General features: G+C 41.9%; 2 protein-coding genes across 2 annotated transcripts; one reads left to right on the plus strand and one right to left on the minus strand.

Moving 5' to 3' along the window:
- Positions 1 to 1,888: 1,888 nt before the first annotated feature.
- Positions 1,889 to 3,617, plus strand: gpx8 (glutathione peroxidase 8 (putative)). Its single transcript, XM_068738566.1, has 3 exons — positions 1,889 to 2,095; positions 2,421 to 2,682; positions 2,995 to 3,617. Exons 1-3 carry the CDS (start codon positions 1,889 to 1,891, stop codon positions 3,156 to 3,158), a joined length of 633 nt encoding a protein of 210 aa, XP_068594667.1. The 3' UTR covers positions 3,159 to 3,617.
- A 5,995-nt stretch (positions 3,618 to 9,612) lies between these two features.
- Positions 9,613 to 12,420, minus strand: mcidas (multiciliate differentiation and DNA synthesis associated cell cycle protein). The gene is made up of 7 exons (XM_068760850.1): positions 12,052 to 12,420; positions 11,620 to 11,692; positions 11,423 to 11,499; positions 10,921 to 10,969; positions 10,489 to 10,715; positions 10,159 to 10,269; positions 9,613 to 10,059 (listed from the first exon to the last, which is right to left on the minus strand). Exons 1-7 carry the CDS (start codon positions 12,418 to 12,420, stop codon positions 9,613 to 9,615), a joined length of 1,353 nt encoding a protein of 450 aa, XP_068616951.1.
- Positions 12,421 to 12,703: the final 283 nt, after the last annotated feature.

Consider the following 12,703-nt stretch of genomic DNA (forward strand, 5'->3'; position numbering starts at 1 on the left):
CTGGTGTGTTTCAAAGTACACGTGTCCTCAAGCAGGTCCTCCATTCTATGAATTGAGTTTCCACTGCCAACTTCATCACTGACTGTCCCTGCGGACTCGCAGAAGCTTTGTTCAGTACAGAAAATGGATGAAGAGGATGTCTTCTCTCATTACAACCTGCAATGCAAACATATTTCATAACCCCACAAACGCACAAAGCAATGCATACGAGGTCTATTCTATACATGTGCAAAATGGAAAACCTAATAAACTCGGGCTTTGTAATGTGTTGATGTAGAAACTAGAGCCCAGTGTGTTGTGGAAATATGAGAAGACCTCCCACCATCCTCCTGCAGTTTCAGTTGCTTATAACAATTCTGCCATTTCCTTCTTGTATGACATCGAAGTGATTATATTTGGTCCCAATGGCTTCTGCAGCCAGTTCTCCCTTACACGCGCCTCCGGTTGATTCAAAATCCTGTAGCACCTCTGCTACTGGAGGTGCCAAAGTCGAGGTGGAAGCTCAGAAGGGGATCGAGTATTTTCTGTTGCTGCTCCAAAGCTCTGGGACGCTTTACCACTGCACATCAGACTCGCTTCTTCACTGTCTGTTTTTAAAACCAGTCTTAGAGAGAAGAAACATCCAGCCAGAACTACATTTGACTGATAGAAACCTGTTGAGAAGCATTTCCTCTTGCAGCGGAGGCATCGGATGCTCTTGGTGGTGGGACAGCCATGCTGGGAGGATACGCCTTTCGCCAACACCGTCTCTGAATGAGGCAAGATAATATAGAAAGGATAAAACTGACTTTCATCATACAACAGTGCTGCAATGAAAGGGCTGGACACACAGAGAGACAGCTGAAATGTCAAAAACCTTTACGTAATTAAAGGCTACCGTTCCTCAGGAGAACATACAGTGGTCAGTCCATGAGGAGTTTGACTATTATTACTATTATACATGATACATTTATTGTGCTTATGGTACTTCTGTTACCAATGGAATTAAAAGTGGATATATGGATTATTATTTGCAAATGATACGAACTAGCTATAGAAACTTGCACATATATACAATAGAGTATTTTTGTGTATATTTTCTTCTATGTATTTGTGGTGTTGTTGTTTACCTCGAATGTTTACTGGGGCTCTCTGGACTGGTTGACTCTGGCCTGGTGGAGAACCCAGTTCCAGCCTATGACTCACTGTGTCAAACTCAAAACTGGGCTTGCACTGCCACCCAGTGGCCAGCGGTGTACTCGCAGCAGGACCCTCACTGCGATCTGCCTGCTGAACAGCTTGTGATTGGCCATATCATGTCCCTGATCGATCAAACAAACAAACAAACTAACAAAAATATTATATTATATTATATATTATAATATATTATATTAACAATAATGTTGTCTTCATTTAATGATCAAATTAATTAATAGATTATCGAATATTTAATATAAATTCCAAGATGAGTCTGAAGGTTGGTTATCTTCTCTACAGCGTAACTCAAATGAATAAATATACCCAGACTAGAGAGCCAGTGGGATTCAGGATGTCACCAGCAGATGACTCGTTTTATTTTGAAGGAACCCTTCAGCTTCCTCTGGTCAGTCTGGTGTGTCGAGCTTCGAACTTTTCATCTCTACGTTCTGACAAGAAAGCCCAAAGTGAAGTCCTGCAGCTGTTTCCAGGGTTATCATAATAATAATAATAATAATAATAATAATAATAATAATAAAATACTTGTGTATTTTGTATCAACACTTAAACTGTGAATGTCAGAATTGTTTCTCCCCCATCAACGTTTATTTTGGGACTTCCTCTTGAGAGCCTTCACTTCAGCTCCAGCCCTTTTTTGGGGGGCAGGGCCGGGGAAGGCTCGTTCTTTACCCCCCGCCCCCCCCCCTCCAAGATGGAGGCGTTAGGGGGCTACCGCGCTAAGTCCTCCAGCCCAAAGGCGAGGAGGGTGGCGGTGCTGCTGAGCGTGGCGGTCGGAGCGGCCTGTCTGCTCCTCCTGCAGACGCAGCTCAGCAAGCCCAGCGAGCCGGAGGACTTCTACTCCTTCGAGGTGAAAGACGCGAAGGGGAGGACAGTCGCTCTGGAGAAGTACCGAGGAAAAGTAGGTCCACATCATCATCATCATCATCATCATCGTCATCATCGTCATCATCGTCACCAGCTGCTCCGAGTAGATTCGTGTTGAATGGATTCGGGCTTTGCTGCAGGAGACTGTGTTTTATGTTGCTCCTTTTCTCCTTTGCTCCTTTTCTCCTTTTCTCCTTTTCTCCTTTGCTCCTTTTCTCCTTTGCTCCTTTGCCCCTTTTCTCCTTTTCTTCTTTGCTCCTTCGCTCCTTTTCTCCTTTGCTTCTTCTCTTCTTTGCTCCTTTGCTCCTTTTCTCCTTTTCTCCTCTTCTCCTTTGCTCCTTCGCTCTCTTGCTCTGCAGGCGTCCCTGGTTGTAAACGTGGCGAGCCGCAGCCAGCAGACGGAGTCGAACTACAGGTCTCTGCAGGAGCTCCACCGAGAGCTGGGCACGTCCCACTTCAACGTCCTGGCCTTCCCCTGCGGACAGTTTGGGGACACGGAGACCGGGACCAGCCGGGACATCGAGGCTTTCGCCATGTCCACCTACGACGTCACTTTCCCCTTTTTCAGCAGGATCAAAATAATGGGATCAGAGGCCGAGCCCGCCTTCAAATTCCTCACAGGTTGATCGCTACTCTTTTTTGTGTGTGAATAAAATAGGAATACACGGTTTTGTTTTGCTGACTCGGCATGAGCATTAGTGTTGCATTCAAGGGCTGTACTAAGTGGCTTTATAGCATATTAAGTTGCTTAAAATAATAATTAATGAAGCACTGATACGCTGAATTTGACGCTAATGCAGTAGCATTAGTCGATAGACCAATCTGAAGCTACACGATTGATAACATTATTATTAAGCTGATTGTTGGAAACAACATTTTGAGTATTTTCAAACGATTCCAGCTTCATTTGACTGGTAATATCTTACGTTTCAGATTCTGTGCAGAAGATCCCAAAGTGGAACTTCTGGAAGTTTCTGGTCAATCCGGAAGGGAAAGTTGTCCGTTTCTGGAGAACGGATGAGCCCATGGAGAGCATTCGACTGGAGGCCACGGCGTTGGTGAGGGAAATCATTGTGAAGAAGCGGGTGGAGCTATGATGGAGCGAGTGCAGAGATAATCGGACCCATCTCTGTGTGATGTCAGCGCTTCCTGTGCCTTGAAAGGAAAGGAAGAATCCGACTGAACTATGATCAATAATGACAATGAACATTCCTTGATGATGACCACTGCTGCAGTTGAAGGATCTGATTTATTTTACGGTTCTGTTTGTGCTATGTAGCTCCTATAGTTATAATGCTTGCATTAAAATCTGTTTCAAAAGGTGAAGTATATTATTTTGCCCCATTCATCAAAGAATAAATGCGTCAGAATTTTTTTCTGGAGATATTTCATGTTGTAAAAACAAGAAAATGCTTTCAGCCCCTGAATCAAATCACCTCTGCCAAGGATGTTCTGTTCTGTTGTTTTGTCTGTTAGCAGGATTACATAAAAACTGCTGGATGGCTCTTGCTGATGCGGGTCTTGGTCTAACGGATCCCATTAAATTTTGAAAGCGATCCAGATACCTGTCTGAATGTGAAATAATCTGGATTTTCCCATTTACTTCTAATTGAGGCTTTTTCCAAAAAAAGATTCTGTCTTGTAAAATATGCATTCGATTCATTCACCAAAAATCACAGTCATAAAGTGGTCCGATATGCACTGTTATACTAAATGTATTCTGGATCTGATCCAGAATGAGGTCAGGAAGAAAGAAAAAGTAACCCCGAAAACTCCATTTATGGATTCAAAAATCTGTTACAAATACACATCAACTCTGATTCGCTTCTATGTTTAATGTTTGGTGTACAAAGATACCAAGAACAATTTAGAACCTTTTGATGATGATCCAGATTACCATATTGGTGTAAATCCAATTATGAGGAGAATGAGCTGCTTGGTGGAGGTCTGTGCTTTTTTTTCCTTACCCTGCAGCTGCATTTGCTCTTTATTTACAGCCATAAAATGATGATAAAATATTATCAGTATCAATTATTCTGATCGATCATAATCATTCAGCTTTTTTCTGCCAAGAATATTCACATGTTCAATAGTACTATACATTAACCTCATTGCATATTAAGATTTTTGTACTAAATGTATTTTGGTTGTTTCCATGGGAAGATCATTTAGAGGCGTTGTAGAAGGTTGCTATTTCCTCTATAGGTTATCTGCTCACCAAAGTCATAATGAATTTGTTGTTGTTTTGCAGGTTTTAGGGAGATAAGTCATCTTCAGATGACTCGTGTTTTAAATGCTCAACCTCCTTTCTTTAATTGCGAGAAGAACCTGTTAGTTACAGAAGTCCTGGGGGGGGGGGGGGCTGCTGGTGTGGAATGAAATGGGCAGTTGGAGGGCAGCAGCGGGTAAGCTGGCACTCAGAATCAACCAGCAAACAAGGCACTGCCTACCAGCCACCCACGATGATATCAGGCCCATGTTGGTGTCCTCGATTGTTCTATTTTAACTCTTTGTGACAACAGATGCTCAAATATGTACATTTTCTTCTGCAACAAAGTTGCACAGCCATGAGTAAGAAAGTGCAGTCGATTGTAACTGTTCAGGGAGCAGCGCAGTGTGAGCTGGCGACAGAGACATCAGTTAACATTACACTGCCACCAAACCAGTCACGGCTCACTTTGGATATGCAAAAGATAGGAATTTGACTGTTGATATGAAAGCCGAGCTGCTGTCATAGAGAAAATTTAGAAATTTTAAAAAGTAAAGTTTAACCTTCCCCCTTTATTGAACAGTTCTATTACATAGGTGAATGAAAGTATAATAGGATGTCAGGTTTCTGAGGTCATCAATAGCAGCAGTGAGGAGTGTATCTGACAGCTGTCAATCAGATCGCCCAGCCAGCAGCAGTACAAATAGTCACCAACCGGTTACAAGCCGGAAGGGTCTGCACAGCTAAAATCATTTTTATCTTAGTATGAAAAGGCAGTATAATGTCTTACCTTTAAAAAAAACATTGTCAGGCTTCTCATTATCTTTCTTATGAAAACATAAATTCAGACTAAACCACAAAATAAAATTAAAAAAAGAACATAATCTCGATTTTAAAATAATTATAAATAAATAAAATGTGTGGTTATTTATGTATATTAGGCTTTGCAGTAAATGGGTGTTATTTAATAAACACCAGAATGTAAAACACTTTGTTATAGAGCCATGTGTTTGGAGTTTGGTTGCCTGGCAGCAGCAGCCTATTCATGATATTAAGGAAATAGGTTCCTGGATGATAATTACATTTTGTAAATTTGGTCTACTCACCCAGTTTGAATGTCCTTTTTTTTTTTTTTTTTACATGCATCTCACTTTCCACAACATGACTAAATCAGCATTTCCTTCCCTCTCCGCCTGCCCGGGGGGCCCCGCTCAGTCCCAACGCACTTGCCGTCTGTCTTCCTGATGGACTCGGTCCTCCGTTAAATAGCCTCCCCGGGCGGACGGGGGCGCGGGAGTCACCGTGCTCCTTCCCGCTATTGGTGATAAGGCGGGGCTTGGAGTTCACCATTAAATAGACCTTCCCTTTGTCCTGGTTGTAAAAATAGTTGTAAAAAGCAAAAACATTAATGTCGTGAAATGGATGTCGCCAATTTCCTGCATATGCTTCATTTCGGAGGCATCAGGCCGCCACACTCAGCTGTCTGCATATAACAATTAAACATTCTTCATTCTGAATAAAGGCGATTTAAAACAAGGATTCAAGATCAATTTCAAAAATGTAACTTAAATAACGGACAGAAAAATATATTAATATGGGCATAACGGACATAATACTAGTAGTAGAAGAAGATAAGCAGAAAACGACCCTTTTTTATCTTTATGTTTTCACATGATATAAACTAAATGTTGCTCTTATAAAAGGTACATTTATTGTATTTCGTTTTCACTGAAGGAAAACATTGTTGACAACTCAAATATTCCTTCAGATGTATACTCTGCATGTCAATTAAAACAAAAATGAATATTATACTTGTTTTTCCTCATTCAAAGGGGCAACACGATACTAAAAATATTTTTTATTTATTTATTTATTTTTCCGTGTAACCCTTGTGTCCGTGGGCGCACCTTCGGGTGATGCGCTTCTCTGGCGCTAAACGGGCTGAACGGCGCGAGTAGTGCGTGTTCGCGCCACCTGCCACATCCATATGGCGCAAACACAGCCCGAGCACGAGCACGAGCCCGGAAATGCGTGACACGTGTTTACAGCTCGTCCAAACTGCTGCTTGTGATTCATGCAGCCTCCATCAAAAATACGTTCATCAGAGCAAATTGCTTCAACTGGATTTGCTCTTTTTCATCAAACATGTTCCCCTGTAATAAACTGCGTGGGTTAATATTGTAGCCTTGTGTTTTTACATAAACTTTATTGATTGATGACCTCATTCACACCTATTACCAAAATGTTGTAGCAGGCTGAAATAATCCTTTATTTTTCCTTGGAGTCGGGTCATGAAAGCACATTATCAAAGCACAAAGACGTGAGATGAACACGTGATGCGCCTTTCCTCTAAAGCAGTGTATGTAAAATAGACTTATAAAGGTGTTAGGTGTTAATAATTTAGTCCTTTTATTAGGGTCATGTCTGGGCAAAACAAAATTCTAAAAGAAAGTAAGATTTATTTTGCACCTGTTTGTTTACATTCAGATTATATGTTTCCGCTTTATTTGAAGTTGTTTGCTTATATAGAAGTTTATACGTTTTTGTATAAGGTCTGAACAATTTATTGTTTTTTTAAATATATGATTGTGGGACAGCAAATTGAACCAATTTGGTAGAATGGCCCATATATCAGCATCCAGCTACAAAGAATGGAAGTTATTTCACTGATTTTACTTTATTTTATTTTAAGCCACCCTCTTTCCCGCGGGACTCCGTCTGCTTTGCAGCGTCCCTGCGGGTTTGCCTTCAGTCACCTTAGAAACTCATTGTGTCTGTGTTTTCCTTTCTCTCCCGCATTGCCCCCCCCCCCCCTCCCGCAGTTTGGCGGCAGCTTAACCGGTCAAATGTGTCACAACCAGCTTAAACAAAGCTGCGCCCTCTCGCAGCCGAGCTGGTCAGAGACAAACGGATTTGTTTGCAGTTGAAGTGTCGCGTTAAGCCGGCGTGAAGGTTACATGAGAAGCGTCCTGTGTGAGTTCCGTTGGCAGCAGGAATTTAAATTGTTAACGGTAATCATCTTGGATCAAGGAGGCATGTTCTGGAGTCTGAACGATGAAGACTTGGTTACAATGCTCTTTTATTCACATGCAGTTACTCCAGCAGGCTTATTATCAAGCAGGGCGTTGCTGTACCCCCATTTATTTTATTTTTGTTCATGTCTGCGCTGCTTAAATGTGAAATTTGCTGCACTAAAATCCCTCTCATATGATGCTAATATTACATAATGGAGGAATTATTTTTAATTGCATATAGCAGAAAATAAAAGTTGACTTGATAGACACTTATTAAACACAAATACATGATCATCATAAAATGTACTGCCATTGATTGCTTCATAGGTAACAATATAGGTAGACAAAATTTGGACTGGTGACGAGACAACAACAAAAAAAAAAAAAACTAACTACCAGTCAACTAGTTAATGTGCAGTAAATAATAATTAGTTCATTAATAATCGGATGACAAAGTTATCCGGAATGACTTAATAAAGGACGCATCACGATGTTAATAATTCATAATGTATATAATGTATGTAGGTGTGAAGCCCTATAGAAGTGACTTATTGAGTATAGTTGCTAAGTGATCACTTACTTTGTTGTGTTGTCATTTATTTTATTTATTTAATATTTGATTGATCAGGCTCATATAATAAATTATAGTGAGATAAAGTACAGCGACGGACTATTTGTCTATGAGCTGAAGTCATGTGACAAGTAAGTTCAGCATTTTATTCTCACATAGTTTTATATTTAATCAACAGCTTGGTCATGTCAAGCTATAAAGAGCTGTGTCACAGTGTTTTATACCTTATATCTTTCTTTTTGTTTACAGAAATGTCTCTGTTAAATTACACAAATATACAGTTCCTAGTTTCTCTGTGATGAATCTATCCATGTCACACTGAAATGTCTGTTTACTGTTTTCATCACACCCCTTCTCATTATCAGGTTCTTATAGGAGGTGCTGTTAAAGCCTGTGTTAAAGACAGCAGCAATTATGACCTGTTTATGAGTTGGAGTGTTGCCTTCACTGACTTCCACTCTTATGTAAGCCGGCCCAGGTTTGGGACGTTTGAACAGGTGTCTCATCTAAAATTTGACATGGACAAGTCTGTCCCATGCAAATCTAACCCCCCCCCCCCCCCCCCCCCCCCCACCCCACCCCCCCCACCACCCCTTTTCACAGCTAAATTCCCCGACAGTGATCTTGAAGAAACATCACAGACATAGGTCAGATGGCCACATCCTCTTCTGATAGATAATTAGCTGTTCTTCTTTTGATTTCCTTATTTGATCTCTTTTCTATAAAGCCTATAAAGCACAATTCACTGAATCGGGTATGAAACGAAAATCATTTTAAGTGGCAAAACAGCAAATATTTAATATTGTTGACAGAGGGAGAAAATACAGTTTTAATATTATTGTAGGCACACTTTATTCTGCAGTGTAAAAGATTGAAATGGTTGCAAGTTTTTTTCCTTCGACATTGTATTTGAACTGTGTAGGACATTAAACATAATTGTACATTAGCTTCTGTGTTTTGTATCACATCTTGTCCTAAACTTCAGGTGATCTCCAACATAATATATATATAAAGTTACTCTTTCTTGTCCTGTAGTCTTTAGCTAGTTAAAAAAAAGTATTACTAAAAACCCTGAAGTGTTTACACCTATAATTGTTTGTGGCTTGAGAATACTGATTAGATAACCATAAAGTGTTACCACATGGTTTACAACAGCATTTAATCGTACAACAGCAACAAAAAAATGCAATTTCCAGAAAGAAGGATATAAACAAGGATGTAGGATGCAATGAATCATGACCGAATGCAATACCCTTATTCAGACCACACAGTCCCTCGGTCAGGGACAAAGGGGAAGAAGTCCCTGATTCTTCAAGAGGTCAGGGGTCAGATTTGTCTGACTGCTTTCTTTGCATTTGTTTACATATGAGCCCTCGTTTCATAATAGGATAATAGCAATCTCAGGTCGGTTCTCTATAAAATATACTATTTTATTCCCATATTTGACTTTTAACAAAACATTAACATATTACATTTACAAAAATAAACATGACATTGTTTTATTGTTTGGCTGGATCATTACATTTGAAGGCATGTAAACAGGAACGCAATGAAAACAAAAGCTCTGGCAGTGTCGTTTCCTTTGTCTGGCGCCACCGCTGACTGATCATCTTACAGGCTACCTGAGGGAAGCATCATTTAATCATTCACCAATATCCCTATGGATTATAAGTTAAGCATTAACAAGCATTGCCCACCCACACTTCCTTCCACTCTTGAATTGACACAAGTGTGATTGGAATACACTTTTATAATTGTTAACCTTGGCTCCAGCTGTCGTTGGGGACCCAGCGAAAACGGTAGCCTCCTTGCCGAGTGACGGAGGTGAAGGCATGCCCGTTGGGAAACACCTGCGTCCTGATGGTGCTGTGTTCTCTAATAGAGGTTCTGAAAGATGAGGCACTCTCTTCAGGCTCTGCTCTGTCCAGGATGCTGTCTTTAGAAATAGAGGTTTGTAGACCTGAGAATGAGCCATGCATGCGTATAGTCTCTGATTGCTGCCGTGGTTTTGTTGCAGCAGCAGCGCCATGCAGGACAGCATTGCAGCGTGTGCTGATGTCCCTCAGCATGTCCTCTACTGAGTCAGAGGACTCTGTTTCATATCCTTCATCCAGACGCTGCCGCTTGCAGGGACTCAGGGAAGCTTCGCGGCCGCATGGCATCACTGACTCTTTTGGACGTGGCTCTCCGACTGTCAGAAGTTTCTGAAAGGAAATGTGCAAATGAAAGCCAGACAGGGGCGGAGATAAGAGATAAGAAGTTGAAGGATGAAAGCGTGACGATACGCATTCAGTCGTACTCACTTCTAGAACTGAGGCCAAGTTCTTTGCCCGACTGGCCAGCTGCCTCAGGTGGAGGTTTCTCTCCTGACAGGAATCAATTTCTTCCTGTTTGTTCTGCAGAATTTCATGGAGCTGCAGGTGAAAATATGAGACAAATACATTCGTTGACATTGACGTTTCTATGGTCAATGTGCATCTTTATGTTTAGATGATGTACTGGCATGTGTTATTTCATAAGCATTAAATCGCCTACTTATTACACCTCAAACACATGATTAATACAACACTGGATTTAATGTATTCTCAATAATATATATATATATATATATATATATATAAACACATTATGACCTGATTGTTGACTTCAGTGGAATCTCCTAAGGCCTTGGCATGGTACTGGGCAATATCCCTCCACAGAGTCTCCTCTTGTGCATATGAATGTCCTGCGTCTGTGCATGAGCGAGGCAGACTGTCCTCTGAAGAGAAGCCCCGCTGAGGGGTGAGTGGAGGAATTACACATCCCTGAAAGGGCACCAGTTCACCTGGAGACAGACTGCTCTCCAGTGTGGCAGGAGAATCTGACAGAGACAAAGACTCAAGTTGATGATCAAATAATAATAATTATAATTATAATAAGAAATAGTTTTATTAATATTATCATTATTATTAGTAGTAGTGGTGGTAGAAGTAGTCGTATTATTATTACTGTAATTAGTAATACAACTATTATTGGCCATAATCAATAATCAAATAACAACAAAGGTTTTAGAACTATTTACTAACCTGCCATGAAATCCAGCGCATATCCTCCGAAGTCTTGGGCTTCATTTACCTGCGAAAGTGAAATAGAAGATGAATAGTTATATGTTTTTAAAATCTCACAATGAAATCTTAGCTGCATCAGACCTGAGAATCCCAAAACAACCAAGAAGACCAATGTGGCATCAAAGCAGGACATGTCTTGGTGGTCATTTCTCAGCCGCGGTCCGGGACAAACGGCGAACCCGTTCCGAACAGGCTCCCTGCGGACCAAACTCAGGTCCGCCCAATTAGCGGTAGTCTGCGTGTCCCGAGCAAACAGGGATCGTTCAGGCAGGATTCCTGCGCGTCGTGTCAAACATTAACAGCCTGCATGGGACGAACGACGATCTGTCATGTCGCGTCTCCGCCGTCGGTAGAAGTTGTTGTACAATGGGATCCAGGAGAAATAACACGCACACGCACACACCTATACACACACACACGCACACACATACATACTTCTAAACGTCATGTTTCCGTTCACCTGTGAGCCGATGGAGTCGCTCTCTCTCCTCCCTCCACCGCACTCTTCCAAATCATCCCACGCAATTGTTGGAAATGCTGTGGGAAAAAAATAAAACTGTCACGTGATTCATGTGTTTATTCCTCGCTCATGTTTGTCTTTAAGCGAGCGCGTGAAGTTTAATCATGGCGCGTGCGTGAGATGCGCGGAGCCGATACCTTGATGACTGACGCGGGGCAGGTCCACGTACACAGTGACCGGGCTGCTGCTTCTGGGCTCCAGCGCGTTATCCTGCAGGTGATCCACGAGAACAGAGTTATTGTGTGTGTTTATTGTGCAGCAGTAATATGTGTGTGTATCTTACCGCGGCTCTCCTGTGTGTATTTATTGTGCAGCAGTATTATGTGTGTGTGTTTATTGTGCAGCAGTAATATGTGTGTGTGTTTATTGTGCAGCAGTAATATGTGTGTGTATCTTACCGCGGCTCTCCTGTGTGTGTGTTTATTGTGCAGCAGTAATATGTGTGTGTATCTTACCGCGGCTCTCCTGTGTGTGTGTTTATTGTGCAGCAGTAATATGTGTGTGTATCTTACCGCGGCTCTCCTGTGTGTGTGTTTATTGTGCAGCAGTAATATGTGTGTGTATCTTACCGCGGCTCTCCTCCTCTGCTGGCCCATTTTGTTTGAAGAGATGATGTCAAGGTCTCTGTCTCTTTGCATCTCCATCAGCTCCGCTGCAGGACTGAGGGCTCCATGGTTTAAAGGAGACATTCTCCCGGTGAGAGTGTTTCTATGCCGCGGGCGCGCGTCTTTTGGCCCAATCAAAATGCACTTATGCGGTCTCCGGGGAGTGACCGCTTCCACGGAGATTAAACTGGCGCCGACTAACGGTTTCCTGCTCTGAGGTGTAAAGTGGTGCCGCGCACAACGGCGCCACTCGGCCCTGCAGCAGGTGCGCCCTGCGTCAGCCCGGCCCTCCCCTCCCGCCTGCGGACACGTTTTCCGTGCCAGAAGCGCCATGTCAGATTTATCAGATTTAAACATCTTGGCTTTTGTTTTCCTATCAACACTCATTCGGGACGTTTCATGCAGCAGATGATCTAATTCTACACATTATTATTTACATCTCCTCGTTTCATATAATCCCGTGCATTATTTACACTCATTAAATGCGTAAATATCGAATTCGGTCGAGGCCGGTTGCTACATTTAAAGCAAAGTGGGAAAAGGAAAAGAGTAATTAAACGCGACAGGGTCGTCAACACACGGTGACAAATGCCCCGATTAGTAAACAAACAAGAGC

Source organism: Brachionichthys hirsutus, chromosome 4, assembly GCF_040956055.1.
Source record: "Brachionichthys hirsutus isolate HB-005 chromosome 4, CSIRO-AGI_Bhir_v1, whole genome shotgun sequence".
Lineage (NCBI taxonomy): Eukaryota > Metazoa > Chordata > Actinopteri > Lophiiformes > Brachionichthyidae > Brachionichthys > Brachionichthys hirsutus.

Excerpts from the sequence above, each read along its gene's own strand:
- gpx8 (XM_068738566.1), top strand. The coding sequence starts at position 1,889 with ATGGAGGCGTTAGGGGGCTACCGCGCTAAGTCCTCCAGCCCAAAGGCG. Across the intron at positions 2,096-2,420 it reads TGGAGAAGTACCGAGGAAAA|GCGTCCCTGGTTGTAAACGT; the intron begins GTAGGTCCACAT and ends CTTGCTCTGCAG. Across the intron at positions 2,683-2,994 it reads CGCCTTCAAATTCCTCACAG|ATTCTGTGCAGAAGATCCCA; the intron begins GTTGATCGCTAC and ends CTTACGTTTCAG.
- mcidas (XM_068760850.1), bottom strand. The coding sequence starts at position 12,420 with ATGGCGCTTCTGGCACGGAAAACGTGTCCGCAGGCGGGAGGGGAGGGC. Across the intron at positions 11,500-11,619 it reads GCCCCGCGTCAGTCATCAAG|CATTTCCAACAATTGCGTGG; the intron begins GTATCGGCTCCG and ends TTTTTCCCACAG. Across the intron at positions 10,716-10,920 it reads TGCGCTGGATTTCATGGCAG|ATTCTCCTGCCACACTGGAG; the intron begins GTTAGTAAATAG and ends TGTCTCTGTCAG.